This window comes from Bos indicus, chromosome 22, assembly GCF_029378745.1.
Source record: "Bos indicus isolate NIAB-ARS_2022 breed Sahiwal x Tharparkar chromosome 22, NIAB-ARS_B.indTharparkar_mat_pri_1.0, whole genome shotgun sequence".
Classification (NCBI taxonomy): domain Eukaryota; kingdom Metazoa; phylum Chordata; class Mammalia; order Artiodactyla; family Bovidae; genus Bos; species Bos indicus.
In genome coordinates, this window is record NC_091781.1 from 47711992 (window position 1) to 47725316 (window position 13325).

At 44.1% G+C, this 13325-nt stretch overlaps 1 protein-coding gene across 6 annotated transcripts in view; it reads left to right on the forward strand.

Annotated features, from left to right (window-relative positions):
• Positions 1 to 6194: 6194 nt before the first annotated feature.
• Positions 6195 to 13325, forward strand: part of RFT1 (RFT1 homolog) — a 48244-nt gene continuing 41113 nt past the window's right edge. For 5 of the 6 annotated variants that reach the window (XR_002183353.2, XR_011563017.1, XR_011563016.1 and 2 more), the window contains exons 1-4: positions 6195 to 6349; positions 9725 to 9810; positions 11515 to 11631; positions 12773 to 12962. Coding sequence is in view for 1 of the 6 variants with exons in the window: in XM_019984901.2 (XP_019840460.2) it covers positions 6287 to 6349; positions 9725 to 9810; positions 11515 to 11631; positions 12773 to 12962 (456 nt within the window). In the remaining 5 variants the exon portion in view is untranslated. The remainder of the gene's footprint in view (positions 6350 to 9724; positions 9811 to 11514; positions 11632 to 12772; positions 12963 to 13325) is intronic. The other variant, XR_011563018.1, reaches the window with a different exon arrangement.

Genomic DNA, 13325 nt, shown 5'->3' on the forward strand with positions numbered 1-13325 from the left:
ATAGCCAGCTCAGGTCAACTTTCCCTGGCAGGGAGGCTACCTGGCACAAAGAGCAAAAGGGAGGGGGGAAACCTGGGGAAAGCTCCTTCAATGACAGCTAATTACAGCCTAGTGTTCTTCCAGGGGTCAGTTGTCCCCCAAACCAAGGGACCCCCAGGAAAGGACTCTTCTTATCACCATTATCATTAATCATTTTGGACCTTGCCATGAGCTAATAAATCTCATCTACCCTTAAACATTTTTTTAACTGAATTAAAAAATTATTTTATATATGCATTCATTCAATCGGTATTGAAATGTCCACTGCACGCTGGGCACCAGAGCTCAATGTTGATCACCAAGAGTTGCGAACGTTTTCTTTAAAAGGCCATATAGTAAATATTTTCACTTTTTCAGGCCAAACTACTCTGCTACCGTAGTAGGACAGTAACTATAGACAACAAGTAAACAAATGGGTGGATGTGGTTGTGTTTCTATAAAACTTTATTTGTGGGGAAGGGCAAGATAGGGGTAGAGATTAAGAGGTACAAACTACTATGTATAAAATAAATGAGCTAGGACTTCACTGGTGATCCAGTGGGTAAGAATCTGCCTTGCAATGTTGGGGACATGAGTTCGATCCCTTGTTGGGGAACTGAGGTCCTACATCCTTTGGAGCAACTAAGCCTATGGGCTTGAGAGCCCATGTGCCACATGATGCAATGAAGGCCCTTTATGCTGCAACTAAGACCTGAAACAGCCAAATAAATAAATAAATATTATAAAAATTAATGAGTTATAAGTATATATGAGAAGACAGGGAATATAGACAATATTTTATAATAATTATCAGTGAAATATAACCTTTAAAAATGTGAATCACTATATTATTCACCTGAAACTTATGTAATATTGTATGTCAACTATACCTCAATTAAAAAAATAATAATTTGAAAACACAGTAGAAATGTACAACATGATACCAATTTTCTAATTAAAAAATAACCTTTATATGTAGATGCTGAAATCTGAATTTCATGAAATTTTCATGTGTCATGAAATAGTCTTCTTTTGATTTTTCCTAACCGTTTACAATTCTAAAAATTATTCTTAGCTTGCAGGTGGTATAAAATAGGCAATAGCCAACAGGTCTCAGCTCACCAGCCCTGAGCTTAGCCCTCTGCACAAGAACTATGGAGTGTGCCAGGCCCCATTGGTGCCAATACCTTTAACAGAGGGGAGGCCTTTGGAGCAGCTCAGTGCTGAGGCGGGGGAGAACTTCAAGCGCACTGCATCTCAGCCTCTGCAGCTCTCCCAGAGTCCTAATCTGTAACACCTACCCGATGAGTTGTTGAGAGAAGGAAGGGGTTAGTGCATGCATGTATGGTGCTCCCACGAGCACCTGACATGGAGTTAGTGCTCAGCGCTCACTGACTCTCATCACAGTTCTTTCTCTCCCACACACCCTTGTACCAAACATGACTCTGGGCACCGAGCATCTGCTCAGTGCCTCCTTGCTAAATCCTATCCTCTGGAATGAGAGAAAAGGGCCTTTGACTCCCTGCCCAGAAGTGCCTTGGAGTCTGTACCTTGGACTCCTGGGAGTCTTTTCACTTTGGACTTACCTTGGAGAATTTCCTCCTTGGCTTCTTTGCCCCCAGTGAAATGATTCCCTAGTCACTCAGCCCACCCAGATGACCAGGGTTAGAGTATGTTGACATGAAGAGCTCTTGGCTGGTTGTGCTCCAAGGAGGAGCTGTGGAGGAGGCAGCTGCTTCGCTGGGGATAAAGGGAGCCAGGGCCTACCTCACCTGCCAGCCTAAGGTCTGAGGGGGTGGGCAGGCAGCCCAGGTCAAGGCCTTGGACATCTCAGCCCACAGGCCGAATAGCTCAACCCTTCAGCATTTTGCTCTCCTCTCCAAGTGGATGTCTAATTTGCTCTGCCTTCCAGAACAGCACTCCTCCCTTCCCTTCTAAGAGCCTCTATTACCTTATTTCATTTTTTCATAGCACTTATTCCTTTGTGAAATTGTATTATTTGTTTACTAGGTTTTTTCCCCTCCCAGTCTTCCTTCCACTAGAATTTAAGCTGCTGAAGGGCCAGACTTTTGTCTACTTTAATCCTTACACTTGCCATCACAAGACAGATAATATCCCCTGTTTAATAGCTGAACATATTGAGGTTACCTGGTTCATGAGTGGCAGAATGAGGATTCAGGGCCAGCTCTGTCTAATAGTCAAAAGCTTACATTCTGAGTCTCTGCCATAAGACAGAGCTTGATTAACCTGGCAAGACGGGAGTTGGGGGGAGTGCACAGTCCTTGAGCCCCATAGTCTGTTCCCAGCAGCAGTAATAGGTCAGGAAGCACTCATGGGTGTACTAGGAACTTTCTCTGCCGCTGCTTCAGGAGGCAAAGTCAAGTGGCCTTCATTCCTGCCTTCTTGGAGCCCATGGGATGTCTAGACATAGTCTAGTCTCTTCACTGCAAACCAGACTGTGCTAGGCTGCTAAGGCAGCAGCTTTACTGGAGATAAAGGGAGCCAGGGCCTACCTCACCTGCCAGCCTAAGGTCTGAGGGGGTGGGCAGGCAGCCTAGGTCAAGGCCTAGGTTACAAAGTGCTTTACAGGTGCTATCTTAATCTGCTTAGGCTGCTGTAATAGAATAACACAGACTGGGTGGTTTAAACAATAGGAATTTATTTCTTGCAGTTCTGAAGCCTGGGAAGTCTAAGATAAAGTGCTGGCTGGTTCAGTTCTTGGTAAGAGCCCTCTTCCTGGTTTGTAGCCAGCCTCCTTCTTGCTATATCCTCACAGGGCAGAGAGAGAGTTCCTCTCTCTTCTCTTCTTGGAAGGTCACTAACCCCATTCATGAGGGCTCCACTCTCATGACCTAAAAGCCTACCAAAGGCCACAGCTCCAATTACAACCACATTGGAAATTAGGGCTTCAACATATGAATTTGGGGATGACACATTCAATCCACAGGAGGTGCTATTGTACTCACAAACAGTGGAGTCTGGGAGGGTATGTAGTGCCTCAAAGAGGGCATTTTGGGCAGAGATAGCAGCAGAACAAAGGCCCATTAGGGCCTGTAAGGGATCTGAAAGGATAGAATCTAGAAAGTTTCAGGCAAAGGGCAGTGATAGTGTGAAAGGTGGTTGAAAGGTAAGTTGGGGTCAAATCATCTAGGGCCTAAAAGAGAGAGATAGGACTTTCCATGGCCTGCATAGCAGATGATAGCATGGACAGAACCACTAATGACTGTGTTAGGCACTTTACGTTTTATGAAGCACTTCTCTGTTCTCACAACTGGTAGTATGTAGATAAGAGAGGCACGTTTAGGATCAGGACTCTGGGGTCTGCTCCACCCAGGTAGAAATTGTATATACATGAACAAGTCACTTCACATCTCCAGGTCTCACCTTATTCCTCTCTGACAAGAGGGTCCAGTATTCAGCACTTGAGAAAGGATTACACAAAATCACAGATGTGAAGATGTTGAATTTAACTTCTGGTCCTCAGTGTTTTTGCTGTAAAACTGGGACAGTCTTGTCCAATCTGATTCAGGGGACCATGGCCGTGATGTTGTAAGCGAAGGCCAAATTATCAGACTCTTTTCATGCAGGTCCTTGAATAGTTTGTTCCTTTTGGCACATGAAGCCAGGGAAGGTAGGGTTTCTTAGTGGATGGGCTGGGAGCTTTAGAGAAGGGGCTTTGGCTACTTTAACAGCGTCTCTTAGTATGGTCACAATATTTAATTTATTTCGGATGCATAGGGATAGCAAACACCCTCTTCCAACAACACAAGAGAAGACTCTACACATGGACATCACCAGATGGTCAACACCGAAATCAGATTGATTATATTCTTTGCAGCCAAAGATGGAGAAGCTCTATACAGTCAGCAAATACAAGACCGGGAGCTGACTCTGGCTCAGATCATGAACTCCTTATTGCCAAATTCAGACTTAAATTGAAGAAAGTAGGGAAAACCACTAGACCATTCAGGTATGACCTAAATCAAATCCCTTATGATTATACAGTGGAAGTGAGAAATAGATTTAAGGAACTAGATCTGATAGATAGAGTGCCTGATGAACTATGGACTGAGGTTCGTGACATTGTACAAGAGACAGGGATCAAGACCATCCCCATGGAAAAGAAATGCAAAAAAGCAAAATGGCTGTCTGGGGAGGCCTTACAAATAGCTGTGAAAAGAAGAGAAGCGAAAAGGAGAAAAGGAAAGATATAAGCATCTGAATGCAGAGTTCCAAAGAATAGCAAGAAGAGATAAGAAAGCCTTCCTCAGCGATCAATGCAAAGAAATAGAGGAAAACAACAGAATGGGAAAGACTAGAGATCTCTTCAAGAAAATTAGAGATACCAAGGGAACATTTCATGCAAAGACGGACTCGATAAAGGACAGAAATGGTATGGACCTAACAGAAGCAGAAGATATTAAGAAGAGATGGCAAGAATACACAGAAGAACTGTACAAAAAAGATCTTTACAACCAAGATAATCACGACGGTGTGATCACTGACCTAGAGCCAGACATCCTGGAAAGTGAAGTCAAGTGGGCCTTAGAAAGCATCACTACAAACAAAGCTAGTGGAGGTGATGGAATTCCAGTTGAGCTCTTTCAAATCCTGAAAGATGATGCTGTGAAAGTGCTGCACTCAGTATGCCAGCAAATGTGGAAAACTCAGCAGTGGCCACAGGACTGGAAAAGGTCAGTTTTCATTCCAATCCCAAAGAAAGGCAATGCCAAAGAATGCTCAAACTACCACACAATTGCACTCATCTCACATGCTAGTAAAGTAATGCTCAAAATTCTCCAAGCCAGGCTTCAGCAGTACGTGAACTGTGAACTTCCAGATGTCCAAGCTGCTTTTAGAAAAGGCAGAGGAACCAGAGATCAAATGGCCAACCTCTGCTGGATCATCGAAAAAGCAAGAGAGTTCCAGAAAGACATCTATTTCTGCTTTATTGACTATGCCAAAGCCTTTGACTGTGTGGATCACAAGAAACTGTGGAAAATTCTGAAAGAGATGGGAATACCAGACCACCTGATCTGCCTCTTGAGAAATTGTATGCAGGTCAGGAAGCAACAGTTAGAACTGGACATGGAACAACAGACTGGTTCCAAATAGGAAAAGGAGTAGGTCAAGGCTGTATATTGTCACCCTGCTTATTTAACTTATATGCAGAGTACATCATGAGAAACGCTGGGCTGGAAGAAACACAAGCTGGAATCAAGATTGCCGGGAGAAATATCAATAACCTCAGATATGCAGATGACATCACCCTTATGGCAGAAAGTGAAGAGGAACTAAAAAGCCTCTTGATGAAAGTGAAAGAGAAGAGTGAAAAAGTTGGCTTAAAGCTCAACATTCAGAAAACGAAGATCATGGCATCTGGTCCCCTCACTTCATGGGAAATAGACAGGGAAACAGTGGAAACAGTGTCAGACTTTATTTTTTTGGGCTCCAAAATCACTGCAGATGGTGATTGTAGCCATGAAATTAAAAGATGCTTACTCCTTGGAAGGAAAGTTATGACCAACCCAGATAGCATATTGAAAAGCAGAGACATTACTTTGCCAACAAAGGTCCATCTAGTCAAGGCTATGGTTTTTCCAGTAGTCATGTATGGATGTGAGAGTTGGACTGTGAAGAAAGCTGAGCGCCGAAGAATTGATGCTTTTGAACTGTGGTGTTGGAGAAGACTCTTGAGAGTACCTTGGACTGCAAAGGAGATCCAACCAGTCCATTCTAAAGGAGATCGGTCCTTGGTGTTCTTTGGAAGGAATGATGCTAAAGCTGAAACTCCAGTACTTTGGCCACCTCATGCGAAGAGTTGACTCATTGGAAAAGACTCTGATGCTGGGAGGGATTGGGGGCAGGAGGAGAAGGGGACGACAGAGGATGAGATGGCTGGATGGCATCACCGACTCGATGGAAGTGAGTCTGAGTGAACTCTGGGAGTTGGTGATGGACAGGGAGGCCTGGCGTGCTGCGATTCATGGGGTCACAAAGAGTCGGATACGACTGAGCGACTGAACTGAACTGAACTGAGGGATAGACACACAAACCACCCATTAACACAAACCTGAGCGGTGAGGCGGCGCAACTACACTGACGCAGCCCCACTCCCGCCCCCTTAAAGGGCCAGATCTTCCAGTGCCCCTCCTCCGCCGTACGAAAGCTGCTAATCAGCGAGCGAGTCACTCGGTGACGCCATCTTCTCGAGACGAAGTGGGTTGTCGGCGGCGTTTCCTGATGACAGAGCCCGTGCGCCGAGGCTATGGGCAGCCGGGAGGTGCTGGGCCAGGCGGCTCGGTTGGCCTCCTCAGGTCTGCTCCTTCAGGTACTCTGGGGGACCGGCCCCAGCCCGTCTTGCAGCCGGGGTTCACGGGGAGGCCCTCGGGCCCTTGAGAGCCTATTCCGGCTTGGACACAGCTAATATGGAGGGGTTTGGCGAGAGGCGGTGGCGCCTGAGAGGGGACACCTGGGCCCAGAGCTGGGAGACTGCAGACAAATCACTTTCCCCTTTGAGCATTCTTTTTCCCATATGGCAGTAGGGGAGGGATGCCTTGGGTGCTCTAGAATATATTTTTTTTAAGGCAGGGTTTTTTTGTTTGTTTGTTTATGTTTTTATCCATGTCCCACTCCTTACCTCAAACAATTTTTTTCAAACTTTAACCCCCACTGAGTTCAGAGAGACAGTATGGCATAGCTAAGAACAGGGACCTGGGTTTACACAGGCCTGATTTGGAATCTTGGTTCTATCATGTGCTTGCTGCATGACCCAAGACTCCTCCTCATAAAATGGGAGTAATAACAGTACCTAGGTCATAAGATTGCTGTGAGACTGGGTTGGGCTTATATGGATAATTGTTACTTAACACAGTAGTATGTTGACTACATCTTCCTTCCGGCAGTATGACCATGGACAGATCACTTACTCTTCTTGGCCCTAATCTTTATCATCTGTCAGATGTGATACATGTCAGTTGATCCAAATGTTGTCGTAAAGATTCTTTTAACCCTAGAACCTGGTCATTCTAAGTCATTTAGCCATGAAGTCAGGTCATTCATGTGTTTCATTTTTTCTCTGTCTTGCCCTTGAGCCTTTCAACCCTTACTCACAAAAGCCCTGAATCTACTCTCCGCCTTATTTTAGTGAGGCAGCTTTTCACGTGGAGGTTGAGAGAAAGAATCAGGCAGACCAGGGCTCACGTTAGGGCCTTGCCACTTGGCTAAGTGCCTGCCTTTGGTGAAAATCTCTTGACTTCTACAGTCATCAGTTTCTCATCTTAAATGAGAATGATAATGCAACCTCATAATGTCATTAGGCATATTGTAAATACTTACTAAATGTTAGCTGTTTTTATTATGGTAATACGAACTTTTAAAATGGTTATTGTAGGAGTGAAATGAGACGAGCTACGTAAGGCACGTAGAATTCCTTGCACAAATATGCACTTAGTTAGCTATTCATGTAACCCTAAATTAGGTGAATCCCAAGTTACTTAGTTGTATTTCTTTTCTATTTCAGCACATTGATAGCTGTTTGAATTCAGTACTTTATCCATAAGGTTGATTCTTCAACCTTTGACGATATCTTACTACTGAGATTGGCTTCATAAAAAGAAAACAAGTCATAGCAGAAAAGCCACTAGCCTAGGAGTCTGATAGCCTTAGCCATAAGGTCAGGCTGGGTCATTTGCTTTTCAAACCCTTTGATCTGAGACTTACTTGCTTCCTGTGCATTTACCTGGTTGCTTTTAGGGTTCAGCTAATTAACAGGTGTGAAAGGGCTTTTTAGAAAAAACTATCAAGTCCTTTACAAAATTAAATGAAGACTATGTTGCTAAGAAGGGCCACAATATGGAGCAAATATGGGGAATGTGAATAACCTTACAGCTTCATTAGCTCAAACCTTAACTTAAGCCAATTAAGTATGGATATGGCCTGAGACATTAAGTTTATTAGCAACAATAACTTTGAAGTTAACATAAATGTGTTTATGTGGTTATTTATTTTTTTGGTCACAGCATGTGGGATCTTAGTTCTCCAACCAAGGATGGAAGCCACATGCCTTGCACTGGTAGTGTTGCGTCTTAACCACTGGACCACCAAGGAAGTCTGTGTGTGTGTGTGTGTGTGTGTAATAGCCATAATGTTTAGGTTTTTTGGAGTGTTTTAATTCAATCTTGTGTGCTTTTTCAAATTACAGTGCAGGCACTTGAGGTACAGTAGTTTTGCAATTACACTCTATTCTGCAAGAATTTGAGAGTTTATTGCCTGTCTTCACTCTGAGCCAGCCATAGTGAAATTATTAATTCCTTTTATTGTATGCATTTTTCAAAAATGCTTTCACTTCTATGGTGTTGTTTGGTCCTTGTTATCAACTCTGTGAGACAGATAGCCTCATTTGATGGGGATGAAAATTGAGGCTTACAAAAATTCAAAGACAAGTTTAGCTAAATGGTGAGTTGAGATGCTGAGCTGAGAAAACTTTTTCTGTTAAGAGCTACATGAATTTGTTTCAAATCTCTAAAACTGAATACAGAATTTGGTGTCTTATGTATGTACCTGCATCTTTCTCAGGAGAGGCTACCGAGCTTTCCTGAGATTTTCAAAAGGTCATCTTGGACTCCATAAAGATTAACATTGTGATGTCTTGGCTTTGGAGACCTTGCTGCTTTGTGACACTTTGGGGACCATGTTAGACTGCAGTGTCCCTTTTGGTCATACCTTTTCCCAGAGATATACTGTGGGAAATATCACTGTGGTCCATTGGCATACTTCAGTTGAATCTTCCAGATAATAACTGTTCATGTGTAACTCAGAGTGCTTGACACAGAAGTGATCTGTCATTTGCATCATTTGCACTGGAGTGCCCTTGAGTTACACCTGTGGTGCTGCGAGGTTGCAGAGGGGGTGTCACTTAATGAGGCTTGCACCCCAGCCATTATCCTCATTTGGCAACCTCATTTAATCACAACCTGTTTTTCTCTGTCTCATGGGAAGAATTCTTTGTTCAGGTGGTTTTTTTGAATTGAGAGGCTTGAAAATCTTGGGGCATTTCCTTTTCCAATGGCATTAGCTAGACTGTTTTCCTTTTCCCTCTGTTTTATATTATTGCAGTTGTTTAAAAAATATTTCATCTCTCTGGAAAGTGGCGAATATTCAGTAAATGCATATAGCCTTTTCTGCTTCCTAATTGACAAAACTAAAGTTGAAAGAGATTCAACGTCAGTATCAGATCCTTAGGTATTACTAAGCAGAAAAGAAGGAGACATTAGACGCCATGATTCCTGCTAAGTCTGCTATATCATGCAGACTTCCACTTGCTAAGCGCATGCTCTTTCTAAATAGGTTGGAGTGAGGGCCATTGTGAAGCACTAACTAGAATTCCCTTTTTGCCCACTGGAGTGCCTGACTTTGAACCTGAAGAAATTCAGTGAATCTGTCACGGCTTCCCTCTTCTTATCAGTAAACTAGGGAGACTTCCAAGCACCTTGGGTTCTTTGACCATTGCACAGGAGTGCCAAGAGACCCCAAGGAATGAGATTTCAGAAGCAGTACAGACCGCTTGAACATTTTAGAAAGAATCTCTCTGACAAAGCCTCTTATGTCATTACATTAAGAAGAACAGCCATCTTGTGTTCATTTCAGCAAAGTAAACCTTCCTAATATAGTTTATTCTTATGTATTTGTCTTCTTTTTTTGGTAGGTGTTGTTTCGATTAATCACCTTTGTCTTGAATGCGTTTATTCTTCGCTTCCTATCGAAGGAAATCGTTGGCATAGTGAATGTCAGGTAAGAAGGAGTGTACCCTGGCGTTGTCCACAGCTCACATCCCAAGTTGGGTTTTCTTCAAACTGTACCTGTGTGTCACCCTCAGATTCTAGAAGCCTGGACCTTTACCGGAAGCAGAGTGTTTTAGCAGTGGGCAGAAGAGGAGCGTGCGGGGTTTGGGGGATGAGCGGGCGATGTTGCTTTTAATGGACCCATGGTGTGTTTTCCATTAGCTGCCTCCAAATGCACATTTCTCTGCCAGCTCTTCCGCTGTGCCTGCTCTTAGAACCCAGGAGAGGAGTGGGAGTAATTCACTGCAAACTCCAACTCAGGTATAATCCTGTGTTCTTGTCCTGCTGACAGCAAAGGAAGCAGGAGTTCTGCAGATCGTGAAGATGTGCTTTGTAATTGCAGGGCCAGAGCAGCCACCTTCCCTCCCTCCTTAGTGAATTTTATAATTGGAAAGTGGCAGTGGGATGAGAACTGAGTCCTTGTCATCAGTTCCTCGGAGGCTCTTAGAAAGCCAGCTTGCTTTGTCTTTTAGATTCTGTTTCTTCTACTCTCCTCCTGTCTGTTCATGGACACCCACACATATTCTGTCTTCACAAATGACACAAAAGTATATGAAGCGATGTGCGTGCTCAGTATATCTCAGGTTCTCAGGTGTGTCTTCACATTCTGGTAAACAAGACAGTATGTTCCAGACAGCATTTTGCATCTATAATAATACTTCCTGAACATATGCTCTTGGTGCTGTTCTCGGAGCTTTAATGAATGCTCTCAAACTTTGGTGGGCAAAGGAATCCTCTGGTGAGCTTTGCACTAGGTGGGGCTGAGGAGGTGCCTGGGAACTGCACTTTGACAGTTTTTTCAGGTGATTTTGAAGTAGGGGCCATACTTTGAGAAATGCTGAGGTAAAAACAGGAAGGAAGAGGGCCAAGGTCTCTCATGTACTCAGACTTTAAAGCAGTTTGGGCCTCTGCCCAGCTGGCCTTCCCGATTGCCAGATCCCTGCACCGACAGCCCTTGTCTGGCCTGTCCACCTGCTTAAGTTACGGTTCAGTCTCATCTGGGCTGACGCACTGAGTTGCAGGATGGTCCTTGGGCAACCTCAGGTACCTTTGCCCTGGGCCGTCCCCACTCTGGCTTCATCCAGGTCACTGCCTGCTGAGGAAAGGGCACCATAGCTACTCTTTGCTAAGGTGCAGGAGGATCCACCTAGGTGCTGCCCTCCAGGAACGATGCAGACAGGCCTTGCTCCTCTGGGTTACAGCAGCCCCAGTCATGGCTGCCAACCTCGTTGCCTGCATTGAGATTGTCCAGGAGAGCCTTAACTTCTTTCACAGGGGCCATTAGGTCACCAGTGTCAGGGTGGCCAGGAGGCCCTCTGTGTGGGGTCATATCTTGTCCTTTTTTCCTCCTTATGGTCAGAGCCACACCTCTGCATAGGCACAAAGGCTGCAGCCTGGGGGGGCCGCTATGGCAGTTTCTCTCCTGGGCATAACTCTCTGTGGGCACACACTCATATGTCCCTTATTGGGTTCCTAACTCTGTTACTGTGTGGGTCCAATTAGTTGGGGAAGGGGCTTCTGTAAGAAGCCATTGCTCCTTCATATCACCACCAAGATAACTGAGACCTTTCCTCCTCCCGGTTGCTGGAAAATCCCCGAAGTTGTCTCTATGAAAAAACTACACATCCTATTGATTTCTGCTTTTCCTTGATAGGCTAACACTGCTTTACTCGACCACCATCTTCCTGGCCAGAGAGGCCTTCCGTAGAGCATGTCTGAGTGGGGCCGCCCAGCGAGACTGGAGCCAGACTCTCAACCTCCTGTGGCTCACGTGAGTTGTGCTTTGGCCGCAGACAGTTTCACGGAGGCAAGTGTAGTAAGTGTGAGAAGTTAAATAGATTTCTTGCCTAAAGCTGAATAGTCTCCAGCTTGGGTTTTGCAATGGACTTCTGGGCCATTGGCATGGGGCAGGAAGTGGAGGACGTCTGTGTGAAGGAGCTTCCCTGGCTGTTTCTCTCAGGACAGTCAGGAGCCAGGAGAAGGCTTTGGGTGGGGGTTTCTATGCCACGTTTCTAGCCCCATTTCTACCCGCTTCAGCCTCAGAAACAACAGAGGTTGTTTCTGCTTTTTTGATTCCCACTGAGCCTGTGCCATCTTTTTTATTCCTAACCATTTCTCTTTACAGTGTTTTCTGATCTTTTAACAGCCACTTATTATTTTTTGAAAGCCTTTGAATTGTTTCTTTGTATCTTTCCTCTATTTTGTTTTGTTGATTTCACTTCTGAGCCTTTTAGACTATTCTTGAGGACCAAGTATATCAGCTAAAAATTGTAATGGCTCTTTTGCAGTTTAGATCCTGCCGGGAGGGCTGGTGGTTCAAATGGTTTCCCAGTCCTTCCCTTGCATAACTCTTTATTACCTCATGGAGGTGACTGTTGTAAGGGCTGGTAGGTGATTAGTTTATTAGAGGAATGACTGTTAGCCACCCAGTCATGCTGAAGAGCCTTCTGGTCACACCTGAAGGGAGACTGTGCACTGGACTACCAGTTATTTGAAGTGTAAGACCAGCTCTATACCATTCTTTAGTCATTCTAAGTGAAAACAGCAGGCGCTTCTGGGAGTTGTAAGTCAGTGTAACACAGTGGGTAGGAGCAGGCTTTGGAGTTAGGTCGGGATCGAGTCCTTCTTCTGCCCGTGACTAGCCGTTTAATAAGACCTTGGCCGAACTACCCAGTGCCTGTCAGCCTTAGTTTCTTCATCTGTGAGTGGGGGTAATGACAGAGTAATATGTGAGGACTCAGAGAGATGAACGGGCTGAATCATAGTGCCTGGCATGTGGTAAGTGCCGGAATAAGTGGTAGCTGTTTTTATCATGACTATATTTCTTTTCTGTTCAGTGTTACTATTTTAATATATATTTATTTTTATTGTTATATTTAGCATATTAAAAGACATTTTTTTCCCTTTTCTAGAGTCCCTTTGGGTGTGTTTTGGTCCTTGTTCCTGGGCTGGGTCTGGCTACAGTTGCTCGAAGTGCCTGATCCTCACGTCGTCCCCCACTATGGAACTGGAGTGGTGGTGTTTGGCTTCTCAGCTGTGGTGGAACTTCTGGGAGAGCCCTTCTGGGTCTTGGCACAAGCACATATGTTTGTCAAGCTCAAGGTCAGTGTGCTTTCTGCTGTGAATGAGAAATGAGAAGAATAAACGAAAGAGTGGTGTTTTAAAAATGTTTTTATAAGAGAGAATGCTCTTCAAATTTCCATGTAAAATATATTTGAAAAAAGGTAACATGATCAGTTTAGTTCATTCACTTGAGATTTGTCAGATGGGCTTGGTTGAAACTTAACTCTGCTGCACTATTAATGAAGAACAGGTTTGCTAATAGAGAAGTTACTAGTTTAAATAAGAATTTAAGAGGGCCATAGAGGTTTTTCAGGTTTTCCTAGTGATTCTATTTAATTGTATAATAATATTAACTTTTCATCTTTTAAAGTGTATTATTTGATACATACAAAACATTTTAGT